The following is a 17,939-nucleotide window of genomic DNA, read 5'->3' as shown; positions in this document are numbered from 1 at the left end:
CTGAGCGCCTCTGCTGCAGAGTCTTCCACTGAAGTTTATCTATCATCTCCGTAACGCTTTCGCGATTACTAAATGATCCTGTAACGAAACGCGCTGCTCTCCATTGGATCTTCTCTATCTCTTCTATCAATCCTATCTGGTACGGATCCCACACAGCTGAGCAGTATTCAAGCAGTGGGCGAACAAGCTACTGTAATCTACTTCCTTTGTTTTCGGATTGCATTTCCTTAGCATTCTTCCAATGAATCTCAGTCTGGCATCTGATTTACCGACGATCAACTTTATATGATCATTCCATTTTAAATCACTCCTAATGCGTACTTCCAGATAATTTATGGAATTAACTGCTTCCAATTGCTGACCTGCTATTTTGTAGCTAAATGATAAGGATCTATTTTTCTATGTATTCGCAGCACATTACACTTGTCTACATTGAGATTCAATTACCATTCCCTGCACCATGCGTCAATTCGCTGCAGATCCTCCTGCATTTCACTGCAATTTTCCATTGTTACAACCTCTCGATATACCACAGCATCATCTGCAAAAAGCCTCAGTGAACTTCCGATGTCATCCACAAGGTCATTTATGTATATTGTGAATAGTAACGGTCCTACAACACTCCCCTGCGGCACACCTGAAATCACTCTTACTTCGGAAGACTTCTCTCCATTGAGAATGACATGCTGCGTTCTGTTGTCTAGGAACTCTTCAATCCAGTCGCAAATTGGTGTGATAGTCCATATGCTCTTACTTTGTTCATTAAACGACTGTGGGGAACTGTATCGAACGCCTTGCGGAGGTCAAGAAACACGGCATCTACCAGTGAACCCGTGTCTATGGCCCTCTTGAGTCTCGTGGAACTGTTCAGGATTATGTCAGAAGGCACAGCGCAGCTGTGGAAAGGACAAGTGTTTGGTAAGTGAGAGAACACGGCGTTATATTGATACGGACGTTTTATTGCTTGTACAGAGACGCAGAACTATTGCGGCCCGCTGTCGGCGGGCGACATGGGCAGCGAGGTGACGGGCAGCGCGAGCGGCGGCCGGGTGGCCCTGCGGCGCGTCCTGGTGAGCCGCAGCGGGCCGGGCTGCCCCCTGGCCACGTGCTGCGCCGCCTCGCGCCACCAGCGGCGCGCGTCCGCGCCCCTCCAGGCGCGCAGGTGCGCCTCCATGCGCGGGCACGTGACCGCGTCGCCCTCCAGGCCGACCGCCGACCGCAGCAGCGAGGCGCGCGTCGGCCTGGCCAGCCGCTCCAGCTCCGCCGAGCTGCGCCGCCTCTTGCCGCTGCTGCCCTGCGACGCCGCCGCCGCGGACGCAGCCGCTGACGCCGCCGCCTGCTCGCGCCGTCGCCGCCCGGCCGCCGACTTCTTGGCGCCCGCCGGAACGCCGAACAGCCCGCGCGACTCCGCTATGTCGATCATGTACTTGTTGTCGAGCCGGACCACCTCCTGTACACAACCACCATCCATCCTTTGCACACCCTGTGCGGGTACGTATTCACGGACTCACTGTCTTAACAAGACCATTTAGCAAACTTTCACGGCACACAGCGACTGACGAAGACGCGCGTCATATCGAAAGCATACCATTATCAAGCGTGCTTCTAGAGACAGGCTATTGAGATTTATAAAACCGTAATGCACTACTGGCCATTAAAACTGCTACACCTAGAAGATGACGTGCTACAGACGCGAAATTTTACCGACAGGAAAAAGATGCTGTGATATGCAAATGATTAGCTTTCCAGAGCATTCACTCAAGGTTGGCGCCGGTGGCGACATCTACAACGTGCTCACATGAGGAAAGTTTCCAACCGATTTCTGATACACAAACAGCAGCTGACCGGCGTTGCCTGGTGAAACGTTGTTGTGATGCCTCGTGTAAGGAGGAGAAATGCGCACCATCACGTTTCCCACTTTGATAAGGGTTGGATTGCAGCCTATCGCGATTTCGGTTTATCGTATCGCGACATTGCTGCTCGCGTTGGTCGAGATCCAATGACTGTTAGCAGAACATGGAATCGGTGGGTTCAGTAGGGTAATACGGAACGCCGTGCTGGATCCCAACGGCCTCGTTTCACTAGCAGTCGAGATGACAGGCATCTTATCCGCATGGCTCTAACGGATCGTGCAGCCACGTCTCTATCCCTGAGTCAACAGATGGGGACGTTTGCGAGACAACGACCATCTGCACGAACAGTTCGACGACTTTCCCAGCAGCATGGACTACCAGCTAGGAGACCATGGCTGCCTACGGTCGCAGGTTCGAATGCTGCCGCGGGCATGGATGTGTGTGATGTCCTTAGATTAGTTAGGTTTAAGTAGTTCTAAGTTCTAGGGGACTGATGACCTCAGAAGTTGAGTCCCATAGTGCTCTTAAAAAAAATAAAAAAAATAAAAAACCATGGCTGCAGTTACCCTTGACGCTGCGTCACAGACACGAGCGCCTGCGATGGTGTACTCAACGACGAACCTGGGTGCACGAATGGCAAAACGTAATTTTTTCGGATGAATTCATGTTCTTTTTACAGCATCATGATGGTCGCATCCATGTTTGACGACAATGCTGCATCCGTGTTTGGCGACAATGCGCTGAACGCACATTGGAAGCGTGTGTTCGTCATTGCCATACTGGCGTATCACCCGGCGTGATGGTATGGGGTGCCATTGGTTACATGTCTCGGTCACCTCTTGTTCGCACTGACGGCACTTTGAATTGTCCTTACATTTCAGATGTGTTACGACCCGTGGCTCTACACTTCATTCGATCCCTGCGAAACCCTACATTTCAGCAGGATAATGCACGACCGCATGTTGCAGGTCCTGTACGTGCCTTTCTGGATACGGAAAATGTTCGACTGCTGCCCTGGCCAGCACATTCTCCAGATCTCTCACCAACTGAAAACGTCTGGTCAATGGTGGCCAAGCAACTGGCTTATCACAATACGCCAGGCACTACTCTTGATGAACTGTGGTATCGTGTTGAAGCTGCATGGGCAGCTGTACTTGTACACGCCAGCCAAGCTCTGTTTGGCTCCATGCCCAGAGATATCAAGGCCGTTATTACGGCCAGAGGTGGTAGTTCTGGGTACTGATTTCTCAGGATCTATGCACCCAAATTGCGTGAAAATGTAATCACATGTCAGTTCTAGTATAATATATTTGTCCAATGAATACACGTTTACCATCTGCATTTCTTCTTGGTATAGCAATTTTAATGGCCATTAGTGAAGTTTTAACAGAAAAGAGGGGAAGGTGTCAATAGATAAAATATGGATGTCGACTTCGCACCGACGGAATGACAATCGATTACTGTCAGTCGAGAATGTTGGCACTACCGCAGACAGTCTCATAGCCGCCGTCATGTGAAGCACTGTGGTGCCTTCTACAATGCCTATACATTCGGCACTCCCACGAGTTTTGATTTAATTACAGGACCAACCAGCGGCACCTTCCATCTGCACGACTGCTGCTCCACTATTTACAACCGTGCTGTCTAGCTAATTACCACACTAAAATACCTTTGACTAACCTTCCACCAGCAACTAACGTGGAAACCTCACCTACCATCCGTCTGACAGAAAGCCCACAACAGATTGAAACTACTAACTGGCCAAATATGTGGACTGCACCCAAACACTGTCCTCCACACATACAAATCCTAGTTCTGCCCCATCGTTTGCTATGAAAATGTTGCATGGGTCGCCCCACCCAAGTGCTTTAAGTCCCTCCAGATCCTCGAACGCCATGCTTTCTGCCTAGCTTTCCGCATCAGCTTATCTTCTACAACAAGGAATGTTTACCAGCTCATCAATTTCCAACCTCTCCTCCCTCACATTGAACACATCCGAATAAACTACACCATCCGCAAACTCGACTCCAACAACCCTACTGTGTCCCCTCTCTTTTCCAATCCCAGTGTGCTGCCACGCCTGTATCTACACATCCCACCAACCCTCCACTAGCACACCCTCCACATCCTCTCCCAAAGAAATTTCAACTGTCTCCCTCTCTCCAACCACAGAATTTGCGCCAATTTTTGTATTACTCTATTGTACAGGTCACGATTTCAATATCCCAAGTGCTAGAAGACGTTACTGCTCTTTGTAGCTGTAGCCTGACGATTCTCAAACAGCTATGTAGGACTGTCTCAACTACTGACCATTCTGACTGTGGTGAAAAAGGCTCCATCCAAGAAAAATACATTCACGGAAAAGTGAGGATCGGCCACACATTACTGCACCACCCATTGGCTCAACGCAACGCAGCACTCTTTTTGATACGGTCGAAGAAATAAGCAGTTAACTGTACAGTCTTCTCAAGATTTACAAGATGTTCTGGGGATGTTTGAAAGGATTTGTAACTCACTGCAGAGACAAGGGCAGTATTGCACCCAAAACGCGAGGACATAAGGTGGAGCACTTCCCTTAATAGATACGGCTGTACAGTAAATTGTAACGTGTAACCCGTTGAAGTAATATTGCTTTTCCTAATAATGTAGGGCATGGGTGAAATTTGAGGCCTATTAGATGAGGACTTGATCGAAAAGTTTGATTTTCGAATGGCTCTGAGCACTATGGGACTTAACATCTGAGGTCATCAGTCCCCTAGAACTTAGAACTACTTAAACCTACGGACATCACAGACATCCATGCCCGAGGCAGGATTCGAACCTGCGACCGTAGCAGTCGCGCGGTTCCGGACTGAAGTGCCTAGAACCGCTCGACCACAACAGCCGGCAGTTTGATTTTCGGATACGTTTTACTGACTAGGACAATATTTCATACTGAAGCCAATGGCGGTGTGTAACCACACTTTCCACAGTTTAGATTTTCACGGTGGGTATTAATTTCACTTAAAATTTCCAGGCTGACAGGCAGTGGTCGATATGTAAGACTTTCCTCAGACGTTTCATCTGCGGCTGCGAGAGATATCCACGGTGGTGAAGTGGCGAACTGCAGTCAGAACTCTTTTTTTTTTTTCATTCACTGTTATTTCCTCCGCCCTCGCCCCATGTGGGTGGAGGAATGGGCTGACAGCGGTACAATCAGCCCACTCTTCAGCCAATAGATATTATTCTTTATCTCTGACGCTAAACACAAAACAAGGAGACATATTTACCATGAATTTAAAATTGTTTTAAAAGGTGATGTTCATAGGAGAACTAACTACCAAATCTGAATCCAACCCACCTTATTCAACCCCAAAGGGCTCCTCCTAGTCTTCTCCCCATACCCCCTTTTCCTCTTCCCTGACGCCTCCACCACCCTTTCTTTTCAAATTTGTAGATTCCAGTACCAGCTACATCTCTTTCCTTGTCGCCCACAGCCACCCCTGTCTCATCACCACCTCTAACTAGTCCTCTGACCTCTTCCCCACCCGTCTCCTATCTCTCTCCGTATCCACCTTTCTTTTCATCGCCGGCCGGTGTTGCCGTGCGGTTCTAGGCGCTTCAGTCTGGAACCACGTGACCTCTACGGTCGCAGGTTCGAATCCTGCCTCGGGCATGGATGTGTGTGATTTCCTTAGGTTAGTTAGGTTTAAGTAGTTCTAAGTTCTAGGGGACTGATGACCTTAGAAGTTAAGTCGCATAGTGCTCAGAACGTTTGAACCATTTCTTTTCATCAACAACCCACCATCCGAGGGAAGGTCCTTTTCCAGTTTTAGTGAGACTGTACTGTGCTCCGTTTTTAATGGTCAGTGCTCCTTCTGTCGTGTTCAGTGTTTTTTAAGTGTTTAGTGTTCTTCGAGTGTTTTTAACTGTATTGTCTGTCCACACTTTCATCAATGGTGTTAAACTACTCGTGAAGACAGTCTCCTATGAACATCACCTTTTAAAACAAGTTTAAATTCATGGTATATATGTCTCCTTGTTTTGTGTTTAGCATCAGAGATAAAGAATAATATCTATTGGCTGAAGAGTGGGCTGATTGTACAGCTGGCAGCCCACTCCTCCACCCACATGAGGCGAGGGGGGATGAAATAACAGTAAAGAAAAAAAAAAAGAGTTCTGACTGCAGTTCGCCACTTCACCACCGTGGTTATCTCTCTGGCCGGCCGCAGTGGCCCAGCGGTTCTATATGAATTTTCATCATCCTCAGTAGATCAAAGGAAAATTTTAAGTTCTTTCATTTTCTTTGATAAATTTCGACAGAATCGTTTCTGGATCAGGATTCCTATAATGAATTGATACATTTACACTTATCCATTATTCTTTAATATCTGTATCATAGTAACTGAAACACAATGTAGAATTCAGAGTGTGTAAAAGCAAATAACAAATTTTAATTAAAAACTAAAACGGCATGGTCGCTTTTCGACAGCTGCCAAAGTTTCAATCCCTGACAACCATATCTGAGTTTTTTTACTTCTGCGCCACTTCTAGAGAAGTATTGTTTCTAAAATTAAAATTATTAATAACTGAAACTTGTTCAATGTAAAATCTTCACCACTGAAATACGTGTGGACTGATGAGCAAAACCAGTGCTAAAAGTTTTAAACGAGAGTTTTTGGTATAATCGAAGCAAAAGACCTTTAGTGACAGGACTGTCCATGACCAATTAAATACCGTTCAGCAGTGCTATATAACACTGAGTAAACAATTATACATAACGGAAGCTACAACAATGACTCCAAGCGCTCTAAATTTCAGTCATTACCTCTCATCGCTGTCTTGCCTGTGGAGATCATTGGTAAAGTCGTCTTGCTTATTCCAACATTCCTTATGAAAGCAAAGATGTTTAGGTATGAGTTTATGGAACCCAAACATTATAATTTGTTTCTCCAGTGTCTACAGCAATGCTTACAAGAGAGCACACAACAATGGGATTTTTGTAATTTTTTTATATGTATAATACATAAAGTTGAGAACTCAAACATCGATTTGCACAATCTCCAAGAGCAGTTCGACACGAATTAAGACATTCTCGAGAAAATCGATTTTTAAGTTTCTGAGCCACTTTAATTCACTAAAGGAAGGACAACTGCCGACGTGCCGCATAGTTCTATCGATACTGATGTTTGAGTCCTCAACACCACGTAGTGGCAGAATTTTCACCAGTCATACCAAGGTACAACAAATTATAATAAATCATTAAACTAGTTCACTTCTTTGCATAATATTAATTTCGTGAAAACCACACCTTATTAGTATTTAATTATCTAATTTCACATTATATTGTAAAACCTGAGAAATGGGGAATAATATTTCACATATAAAAATTAGTCGTAAATAAATATCTAACAGCTTGAACAGGGTGTTCGGAAATCTCCGTTACAAAGTTTTGTAGAGGGGAGTGCGTACGTAACACTTTGAATAGGAACCCATGTCCGGAAACGTACCGTTTCCGTGCTATATCAGTTTCGTAACATGTTGGTAACGCGACCACTTTTACAAGTACTTTATTTGGCGTGAACCAGTACAACACTTGTTTTTACAGTTCCACTCACTAATAACCAAAGAAACAAAAAGAGAACTTAATTAGTTTTCACAAACACTCTTCCAATTCGGATGTTCGTTGTATTCTTGGAGTATCACAGTCACGCCTGCTGACGGTGAAGGTACCCATTTCTCGAAGCCGTTGTGTACTTGTGGTGCAAAGGGTATGCGATGGGTCGTACTTTGTGGAGGAATATCTTTATAAAGACAACGACCAACTATTCCATTACCGTGACTTTCGCCACATAGAAAGTTCTTGTCGGTGTATTCTGGAAACGTGTTTTCAACCATGCGCCTCTAACACTCGCAGACGCATGAATGAGGCTCGAACCACGTCAGGGAGGTAAGATAGACATGAAATGACATCAGCAGATCCGACATAACCATCCCCACTATGACTACCGTGTTGCATACCTACCTGTCGACTTGATTTCAAACAGCTGCAGCATTGGAAGGATACGTTTTCGGACATTGGTTCCTCTTCAAAATATTATGAACTCACTCCCCTCTACAAATCGAACTCGTTTATAACGGAAATTTCCGAGCACACTGTATTTATTTCACGTACAAAATCTAGTTGTGAATGGCTTATAAAATTTTATGCTTTGCGTAAATTGCGTACGTGGTTAGCCTCGTCCTCACTGTCGACACCTGCACGTGGATTGCGAGCCGACTTGATGCACACAGTACATTTGCTCCAGCTCTATTCAAAGTAATCAAAACAATAAAGGCATTCATCGGCTTCTTTGAATTGACCACTACCGTTAGACGTAAATGAGGATGTTTTGGAGCTTCTCTTCTTAGTTATTGACGATGCAGATGTAGCTTTACACTTCTTGCATTCTTCTTCAGACTCTTTCTGGTACATGAACTAATTCAAGCTGCCTTTTTGCGGACTTAGGGCTATACGGCTTAGATTTCTTCTTAGTTTCTTCAACCTCTGCTTTTATTGTAAGGATAAGAGGTCAAAATAACTATTTTACCTGTATTTATTGACACCCTTTTGTTGTTCTTTGCTATTTTCGAAACAGGTAGTATGCTCTCTGGACGGGATACTTGGAAACTACACACATCAAAAAACATTATGCATCACCTCAGTTCCAATAGTTTCGGAACCTGTACAGAAAATTGGAATAGAGATCAACATAAACATCACTGCTCATGAAAACCACACATTGCATGTTGAACCACCAAACAGCGAGACCTTCAGAGGTGGTGGTCCAGATTGCTGTACACACTGGTACTTCTAATACCCAGTAGCACGTCCGCTTGCATTGATTCATGCCTGTATTCGTCGTGGCATACTATCCACAAGTTCATCAAGGCACTGTTGGTCGAGATTGTCCTACTCCTCAACGGAGATTCGGCGTAGATCCCTCAGAGCGATTGGTGGGTCATGTCGTCCATAAACAGCCCTTTTCAAACTATCCCAGACATGTCCGATAGGGTTCATATCTGGAGAAGATGCTGGCCACTCTAGTCGAGCAATGTCGTTATCCTGAAGGAAGTAGCCGGGCGGTGTGGCCGTGCGGTTCTAGGCGCTTCAGTCTGGAACCGCGTGACCGCTATGGTCGCAGGCTCGAATCCTGCCTCGGGCATGGATGTGTGTGATGTCCTTAGGTTAGTTAGGTTTAAGTAGTTCTAAGTTCTAGGGGACTGATGACCTCAGCTGTTAAGTCCCATAGTGCTCATAGCCATTCAGCCATTCAGCCTGAAGGAAGTAATTCACAAGATGCCCCCGATGGGGACGCGAATTGTCGTCCATGAACATGAATGTCTCGCCAGTATGCTGCCGATATGGTTGTACTATCGGTCGGAGGATGGCATTCACGTATTGTACAGCTGTTACGGCGCCTTCCATTACAACCACCGGTGTACGTCGGCTCCACATAATGTCACCCCAAAACAGCAAGGAACCTCCACCTTGCTGCACTCGCTGGACAGTGTGTCTAAGGCGTTCAGCCTGAGCGGGTTGCGTCCAAACACGTCTCCGTCGACTGTCTTGTTGAAGGCATATGCGATCCTCATCGGTGAAGAGAACGTGATGCCGATCCTGAGCGGTCCATTAGGCATGTTGTTGGGCCCATCTGTCCCGCTCTGCATGGTGTCATGGTTGCAAAGGTGGACCTCACCATGGACGTCGGGAGTGAAGTTGCGCATCATGCAGCCTAATGCGCACAGTTTGAGTCGTAACACGACGTCTTGTGGCTGCACGAAAAGCATTAATCAACATGGTGGCGTTGCTGTCAGGATTCCTAATAATCCGTAGGTAGCGGTCACCCACTGCAATAGTAGCCCTTGGGAGGCCTGAACGAGGCATGTCATCGACAGTTCCTGTCTCTCTGTCTTTCCTCCATGTCCAAACAACATCGCTTTGGATCACTCCGAGACGCCTGGACACTATCGTTGTTGAGATCCCTTCCTGGCACAAAGTAACAATGTGGACGCGATCGAACTGGTTGTTTACATCTTTGGGCGGGTTTAGTGGCATCTCTAAACCGTCAAAGGAACTGTGTCTGCTATACAATATACACAGTCAGCGTTTATCTTCATGAGTTCTGGGAACCGTGGTGACGCAAAACTTTTTTATGTGCATATATTTTGAAAGTATTGCTATTCCATAAGGAGGCACGTTGCATGAGTGTGATGTGGGTGTTTCAGCTATGGAGGAGGTCCCAGTTCCGGTGTGTTAGGTCCTGCTTAAGTTTTCTTTGGAGTTTGCAGCTCATTATCATTGGTTGCTGATGGTAGGAAATCTTCAGTTCTTGTTGTTGTTGGTTGGTTTGGGGAAGGAGACCAGACAGCGTGGTCATCGGTCTCATCCTTTCAGAGGAACCATCCCGGCATTTGCCTGGAGTGATTTAGGGAAATCACGGAAAACCTAAATCAGGATGGCCGGACGCGGGATTGAACCGTCGTCCTTCCGAATGCGAGTCCAGTGTCTAACCACTGCGCCACCTCGCTCGGTCTTCAGTTCTAAAGACATTTCTCTCAACAGTCCATATTCTAGATTTTCGAAAACCATTGATAGCGTTTAACGTTGTTGATGACTGCAAATGTATACTGCCAAGCAAGGTAGCAATTTCAAACAATGTGATCGTTTTTTTTTTTCGGGATATGGTCTTAACTATTTATGAATTTTATCCTCGTAACACTTGCTAAGGGGTTTCGGATAGGCTGTATTCAACTGCTAGACTCTGCGAGAGGTTGGCAGCGGCAAACGCAAAAGTATAATTCCGTTATTTCTTGCTAGCTCGATTAGTTCCAAATTTTTTGTGTGAGAGAATTCTCGTCAAGAGTGAGAAGACCTGGATTTTATTTATTCACCTATGTCGTGAATCTCTGATAGCGCACCGGCTGGGAGACCAGTCTGGAACTCCTGCCTCATCTGTTCCCTTGGAAGGACGTACATACTAAATGTGAGAAAGAAGATCGTCACTGTCACAATATCACCTCTTTCAGCTGAGGTGAAAGTCCCCAATTTCCTACGCCGTTTCAGAGCATGTATTCTTCAGTGACATCTAGGGTTCGCTGATATTCGAGCCTCAACAAAATTCCTCTCATCGACAACACTAACCTGCAAATCAAAGAATTTGTCAATTGCTGATTTATTACAACACATAGCTCGAGCCACTGAAGTCGCTTCTGATTTCCGTAAACTCAGTGTTTCATGGAGTCGCAAAAATCCTCTTACCCACTGCAATCATACTTTTCTGTCGTTGCCAAACTGAGTGAGGTAAATTGTTACGAACAGCCAATTCATAGGCTGATTCTTGAAGTTCGTTAATCGTTAGACTAAATATTTTTTGTTTGCATTATAGTCAAATACCCGACTAATTTAGCCTTTTATTGTAAAGTAAAAACATAATTAAATAGGCCACTGCTTTTTTTGATACAACAATCTTTGTTTTCACATTTTTTCTTTGCATAACAGTCTGATGAGGTGTGAAGAAAGTTGAACTGAGCTGCTGCTTTCTTATAGTCCATTCTTCCAGTTATTACATCTGCTACAGCCTCTTGCATAGATATAAATAATATTTAAACTACGTAAAAATGGTGCTTAGCAAACAATCAAGAGAATGGTAATGATTTAGTTTAACTGTAACTAACCAATATTTAGTTATTTATGAGATATTAACATCTGCGTATCGCGGATACACGCAAGAAAAACACTTGAAACAAGATGCAGCCGGCTGGAGTGGCCGAGCGGTTCTAGGGCTACAGTCTGGAACCGCGCGACCGCTACGGTCGCAGGTTCGAATCCTGCCTTGGTCATGGTTGTGTGTGATGTCCTTAGGTTAGTTAGGTTTAAGTAGTTCTACGTTCTAGGGGACCATAGTGCTCAGAGGCATTTTTTTTAACCAAGATGCAGGAACACTGCGCGTAATGGCGTCGATGCATTGTTCGATACTTCGCCTCAGCCTCTCGATATGGTTCTAACAATATCTGAGAGATAGCACATATGAAAGAAACGCCGTTGTTCCGTTATGCTTCACTAACCTTTTCAAAAAAAAAAAAAAACTGCCATTTGGTATCCTTGTTATAATTAGTAGAGTTACCTTTCTCTGGAGGACGGCCAGATAGCAACCCTCTTCTTCGAAGTTATGGTGATCTTCGCCATTGGGGCCCATATCAGGGAGTGTACCAACTTCGAACAGATCGCAGGGTGGCACCTGAAAGCAAGGAAAAGTGATCCTCGTTTTTTCTTGCAAAACACTGGGTTGTGTTTCGAATCTACCATTCTGTACGATGAAAGGATCATTTTTTAGATAAAGTATTCTTCCTGTATGTTTTATATGTTACATATTGACAGGCATCGTGAAAGAGAAGCTGGCCAAGGTCTCGTGAAAGGAAAATATTAGCATTTCTTATGTTTATCCTTTATTTTATAACATAGGTATAATAAAAGTTAAGAAATGATTCTCAAATTGCGATTATGGTTCTGCAACAGCTGTAGAATATTTCAGAGCAAATTAAAATGTGTGTCGGACCCGGACACGAAACGGCTTTTCTCCTTTCGCAAGAGGTCTCGTTAAACAGACGGCTGCTGTGACCGAGCGGTTCTCGGTGCTTCAGTCCGGAACCGCGCTGGTGCTACGGTCGCAAGTTCGAATCCTGCTTCTGGTATGGATGTGTGTGATGCCCTTAGGTTAGTTAGGTTTAAGTAGTTCTAAGTCTAGGGGACTGATGACAAATTTTCTTTTGTTCTGAAATATACTACAGGTGATGCGGAACTATAATCACAATTTGCGAATCATTTTTTAATTAAAATGCGGCTGTTGATCGTCAATGCAGTGTCTGTTCCTTCGGACATGCTAAGCAACTTTGCTTAGAACTATATAGTTCAACAGCGACACTGCACTGTCGTACAATAATAAAAGTTACAGAAACTCAGAGTCACTGATAGTTGAGACGCAGTAGTCAGATTAAATGGATGACTAAGTTATAGGAAGTCTAAATAACTGACTCCTGGTTACTAATAAATAAATCTTCTAACAGGAATATTACTGAGCTAATTACTGGTATCAGCAAAGCTCATAGTCACTCACTCAATGGGCAGGCGGGAGCGCACGTTATTGAATTAAAACAAAATGATCCAGTGTAGTAGAAAGTGGCATGATTTTGCAACTACGTAGACCCAAAAATAAGAAGTAGCAATTCACACTCAACTGAGCTCGCTACACCTCGATTGTACATGCAGTAACATCCATTTCTCAGTATTACGGCGTTTGAGCCAGCTGCACACAGAGCACTGACATGAAGTACCACGTGGACTGCTCGCGCTCTTCTTCTGTGTCCGATTCTCAGAGCATCTCGTTAGCAAACGCCTCAAACATGCCTCCCTTTCCAACCCTATTTCGCTATGCGGATGGAAGTCCTGCGATGTCACGTCCCTCGAGCAAAGCATGTACCAAACCTAACGTAAAATACGACCTTCGTAAAAGTATTGATACTAGCGGCGACGGTCGATCTATGTGTACTGAGGAATCTACCGACATTAATTTGGCATTTCGAAATACGGCAGTTTTTAACATCGCAGGAATGTCCAAATTTCCTAAGTATTATGATTTCTGGACCCATGAGTTTCTAGTAAATTCGAATAGGCTACACCTGGATAGTAACTTGGACAATCGATTCTATAAGTGTATAAAAGTTCTGTTTTGTCTGTTCCAGGTATCATACTCTTTGGCTGCAGTTGTACTGAAAAATCTGATCTACATACTAATAGTTATAAAAATATGCAATGTATGTGGAACTTTTTTATATTATTTAAACTGAATGCAAACGAAGAAACACGTCCCCCAAGTTTTTAAAGAAAACTGAACAGAAGAACGCAGTGTCCCCCGACTGTAAGAGAATAACTCTGAACATTATTTTAGCAAATCCTCTAGAAAAAGTTAATTATCTACAGGATATTGCATCGTCATCCCACTCTGTATCACCGAATGGCCAAAACGGTAACCCACTTACAGCTGCAGGTAACCTAACTAACGACTTCCAGGGGCAGCAAAAATTTCTTCTCAGTCCTTCATATAATTATTGATCGTATTTTAAAATTTAAAATACTGTCATAATCTGCTGATGAAGGGGTATCACCTTACGTTAGAGGTTTAACAGTATTACAATCAGAAACTGTGTAAATGTATTGAGGCAGTGTTACTCACAGCTCGCAAATTACGCATACTATATTCATCTACACCTACATCTATATGTATACCCTGCAAATCACACTTAAGTGCCTGGCAGAGGGTTCATCGAACCACCTTCGCAATAATTCTCTATTATTCCAATTTCGAACAGCGTGCGGAAGAAACGAACACCTGTATCTTTCCGTGCGATCTCTGTTTTCCGTTCTTTCATTATCATGGTCGTTTCCCCCTGTGTAAGTCGGCGTCAACAAAATATTTTCGCATTTGAAGGAAAAAGTTGCTGACTGAAGTTTCGTAAGAAGATTCCGCCGAAATGAAAAACACCTGATGAAAAATATTATTTAAAGGCAAGAAAACATTTTATTAGCTTTGTAATTACACCCTGGATACGAAAAAAAACACATTTACTGTAAGAAAAAACACAGAAGTTACACACAAGCCAAGAATAAAGATATTGACAGCAGAGTCATGGAGCAGCACATAAATATAGACGTCAAGGAATTTTTTCTTTTCTTTTGGAGGAAGTGTTAAAAGAAAAGAAAAAATTCCTTGACGTCTATATTTATGTGCTGCTCCATGACTCTGCTGTCAATATCTTTATTCTTGGCTTGTGTGTAACTTCTGTGTTTTTTCTTACAGTAAATGTGTTTTTCTTCGTATCCAGGGTGTAATTACAAAGCTAATAAAATGTTTTCTTGCATTTAAATAATATTTTTCATCAGGTTATGGGCCCAGTACACGTGTAAAGGCAAACAACACAGTTTAATTAAAACAATATTTGAAATGAGCGTATGTCTGTAAAGAAACATGACTGCTAGCGGCGATTATAAGATCAGCATTGATAAGCTTGAAGGACCTGACGACTGGGCCAAATGGAAATGGCATGTTTCTATGGCGCTACGTTCATATGGACTAGAAGATATTATTAACGGTACACGTGAACGTGTAGAGTTGCCGCAAGATGCGACAAGTGAACAAAAAGAAGCGTATGTGGAATGGCTCAAGGACGACGCAAAGGCAGCAAGTCTTATAGCAAGTGCGCTAAGTAAACCTGTTGCAGAACTCGTCTTAACGTGCAAGAATGCTAAAGAAATCTGGGACAAATTACGCGCCCGATTTGACGTAGCAGTACTCAGCGTTTGAATATGTTGATTGAAACATTTTTCCGTGTTAAACGTAATGAATCGGAAGATATTAGTGCACATGTCGCCAAACTGCAAAAGTTATTTTTGGACCTGAACGATGAATTATCAAAATATGAGGAAAATACGCTAGCTGAAAGAATCTTAAATGGTCGAATTTTGTCTACACTGGGAAAAAGACTACGACAATTTTAAGGATCTCTGGGATACGATACCGACAGAAAAGCAAAGCTTGAATTTATTGATTGAAAAACTCTGTACTATTGAACTGCGTGAACAAGACGTTAACGGAAGTGCAGCTTTTGTCGTTTCTAAAACAAGAAAACGGCAAACAAGTAATCAGCAAGTAAAGATGACGAAGACACAATTAAAACAGAAGTTTCCGTGTAATAAATGCAAACAATTAGGTCACTGGGCAGCAGAGTGTCCACAGAACACTCGTGACAGCAATAAAGAACTGGAGGCTGCCCCGACATTTCTACTAATTCTGATAGCAGACGACGTAACCAAACTAACTCTTTTGCTCCTTCACTAGCTGCAATTATTTCCGCCTCGGTTGTGGATGTGGCCACTACTTTCTGCAACTGACTTGTCCATGACACTGCACCACCTGAGTACTTTGCAAGAATTCCAGTTGTTGAGCGCCTTGTCCGGTTATCACCTGCGAAATCTGCATCAGCGTAAATCTTTAACTCTTCTTTTTTATTATATACAATTCCAAAATTTAAGTACACCAAATCGTGTATCATGTCAGTGATGCTCTCCTCCCTATTTCGCGTAGATACAAAAAGCGCTACTCTTCTTTGAACTTTATGTACTCCATTCATCCTATCTAGTAAGGATCTCAGACGGTGCAGCAATACTCCAAAGGAGGACGGACAAGCGTAGTGCAGGCAGTCTCTTAAGTAGTTCTGTTACGTTTTCTAAGTGTTCTGACAATAAAACGTAGTCTCTAGTTTGCCTTGCCCACAACATTTTCTATGTGTTCTTTCCAATTTAAGTTCAAAATGGCTCTGAGCACTATGGGACTTAACATCTAAGGTCATCAGTCTCCAATTTAAGTAGTTCGTAATTGTAATTCCTAGGTATTTAGTAGAATATACGGCCTTTAGATTTGACTGATTTATCGCGTAACCGAAGCACTCATGTGGATGACCACACACTTTTCGTTATTTAGTGTCAACTGCCAATTTTCGCACCTTTCAGGTATCGTTTGTAAATCGTTTTGCAATTTGTTTTGATCTTCTGATGACTTTACTAGACGATAAACGACAGCATCAGCTGCAAAACAACCTAAGACGACTCGTCAGATTATCTCCTAAATCGTTTATATACATAACGAACAGCACACGGCCTATAAAGCTACCCTGGTGAACGACAGAAATCACTTATATTTTAGTCGATGACTTTCCGTCAGTTACTAGAAGAAATCATCCAGTTACTTAACTGAAGCGATATTCCATAAGCACCCAATTTGACTAAAAGACGTTTGTGAGGTACAGTGTCAAAAGCTATCTGGAAATCTAGAAATACGCAATCAATTTGAAATCCCTTGTCAATAACAGTCAACACTTCGTGTGTGTAAAGAGCTAGTTGTGTTTCACAGGAACGATGTTTTCTAAATCTGTGTTCACTGTGTGTCAATGGACCGTTCTCTTCGAGGTAATACATAAAGTTCGAACACAATATATGTTCAAAAATCCTGCTGCATATCGACGTTAATGATATGGCTCTGTAATATTCACCTAGAATTTGAGAATGGGAGCACTTCGTGACTTTCAATTAAACTTAACCATAATTTCAAGCCACTTCTAAATCTTTTCTCACTGACACCTACCTCCCCCAAATAATCAAACGAAATTAGTTTATCACTTATTACATCTTCGCTTTTCATACATTAAAACTTCAGCATTAGACACGGCGTTTTAATCTATTGCTTCTTTTCTACTAATTATATTGTCAACACTTTTGCACAGAGCATCCACTTCTATCACTCAATGTGCCTGCAAAATTATATCATTGTGTGACACACTGATAGTTCAGGAGATAAGCCATCATTAACACTGAGATGCTTTTTTTTTTAAAATGGAGCGTAAATTACCCACAGTATACTCGGCTAGTGTTTGATAAAGAGAGCACTTAATGACTCCCAACGAACATTAAACTTAATTTCGAACATTTTATAAATTTTCCCTCTGTAATCTCATTTTGCTATGATCAAGCCGAAAATAAACGGCTTCACACTATGCCCTATTCGCGAAAAAGGTCTTACGTGAACAAATAAAGGAAATAAAGGTGTTATCACTTTTTTGGTTTACCATTTTTGGTTCTGACTTTTTCATTATTTATGGATGAATAATCCTAAACAAATAAAAGCAAAACAAAATCAGAGTTTTGCATCTTAAAGCATAAAGGTTTTTCATGCCTTAACATTTAATGCAGTAACTAATTTGTAAAGTAATCGGACGTTTCAAGGTGTTTTACATGTGGCACTTCGAATCTTTAAAGAATCTGAGGTGGAGAGAGTAGGTACTGGTAAAGCTTATAAGGTAATAGGTATCAAAGAGCATAGCTTACAGAAATGAGAAGTGGCGCGCCTGAAAAGTAAAGCGCAGTTGCAGCTACATTTTTTCACGTTCATTACATCATTCCCAAGTTTGTCACCGCAGTAACAAAAGGCAAACACGGAACCACCTGAGTAAGGTAAA

At 43.1% G+C, this 17,939-nt stretch overlaps 1 protein-coding gene across 1 annotated transcript in view; it reads right to left on the bottom strand.

Moving 5' to 3' along the window:
* Positions 1-1,339: 1,339 nt before the first annotated feature.
* The window catches only part of LOC126413121 (putative methyltransferase NSUN7), a gene marked incomplete at its 3' end in the record, with an annotated part of 334,534 nt that continues 317,934 nt past the window's right edge, over positions 1,340-17,939 (bottom strand). The window contains exons 10-11 of the mRNA XM_050083013.1: positions 11,999-12,112; positions 1,340-1,450 (exon numbers count right to left, since the gene is read on the bottom strand). Of these exons, the coding sequence (XP_049938970.1) occupies positions 1,340-1,450; positions 11,999-12,112 (225 nt within the window). The remainder of the gene's footprint in view (positions 1,451-11,998; positions 12,113-17,939) is intronic.

This window comes from Schistocerca serialis, chromosome 7 (genome assembly GCF_023864345.2).
Source record: "Schistocerca serialis cubense isolate TAMUIC-IGC-003099 chromosome 7, iqSchSeri2.2, whole genome shotgun sequence".
NCBI lineage: Eukaryota > Metazoa > Arthropoda > Insecta > Orthoptera > Acrididae > Schistocerca > Schistocerca serialis.
This window is presented reverse-complemented; position numbering and strand designations above follow the sequence as displayed.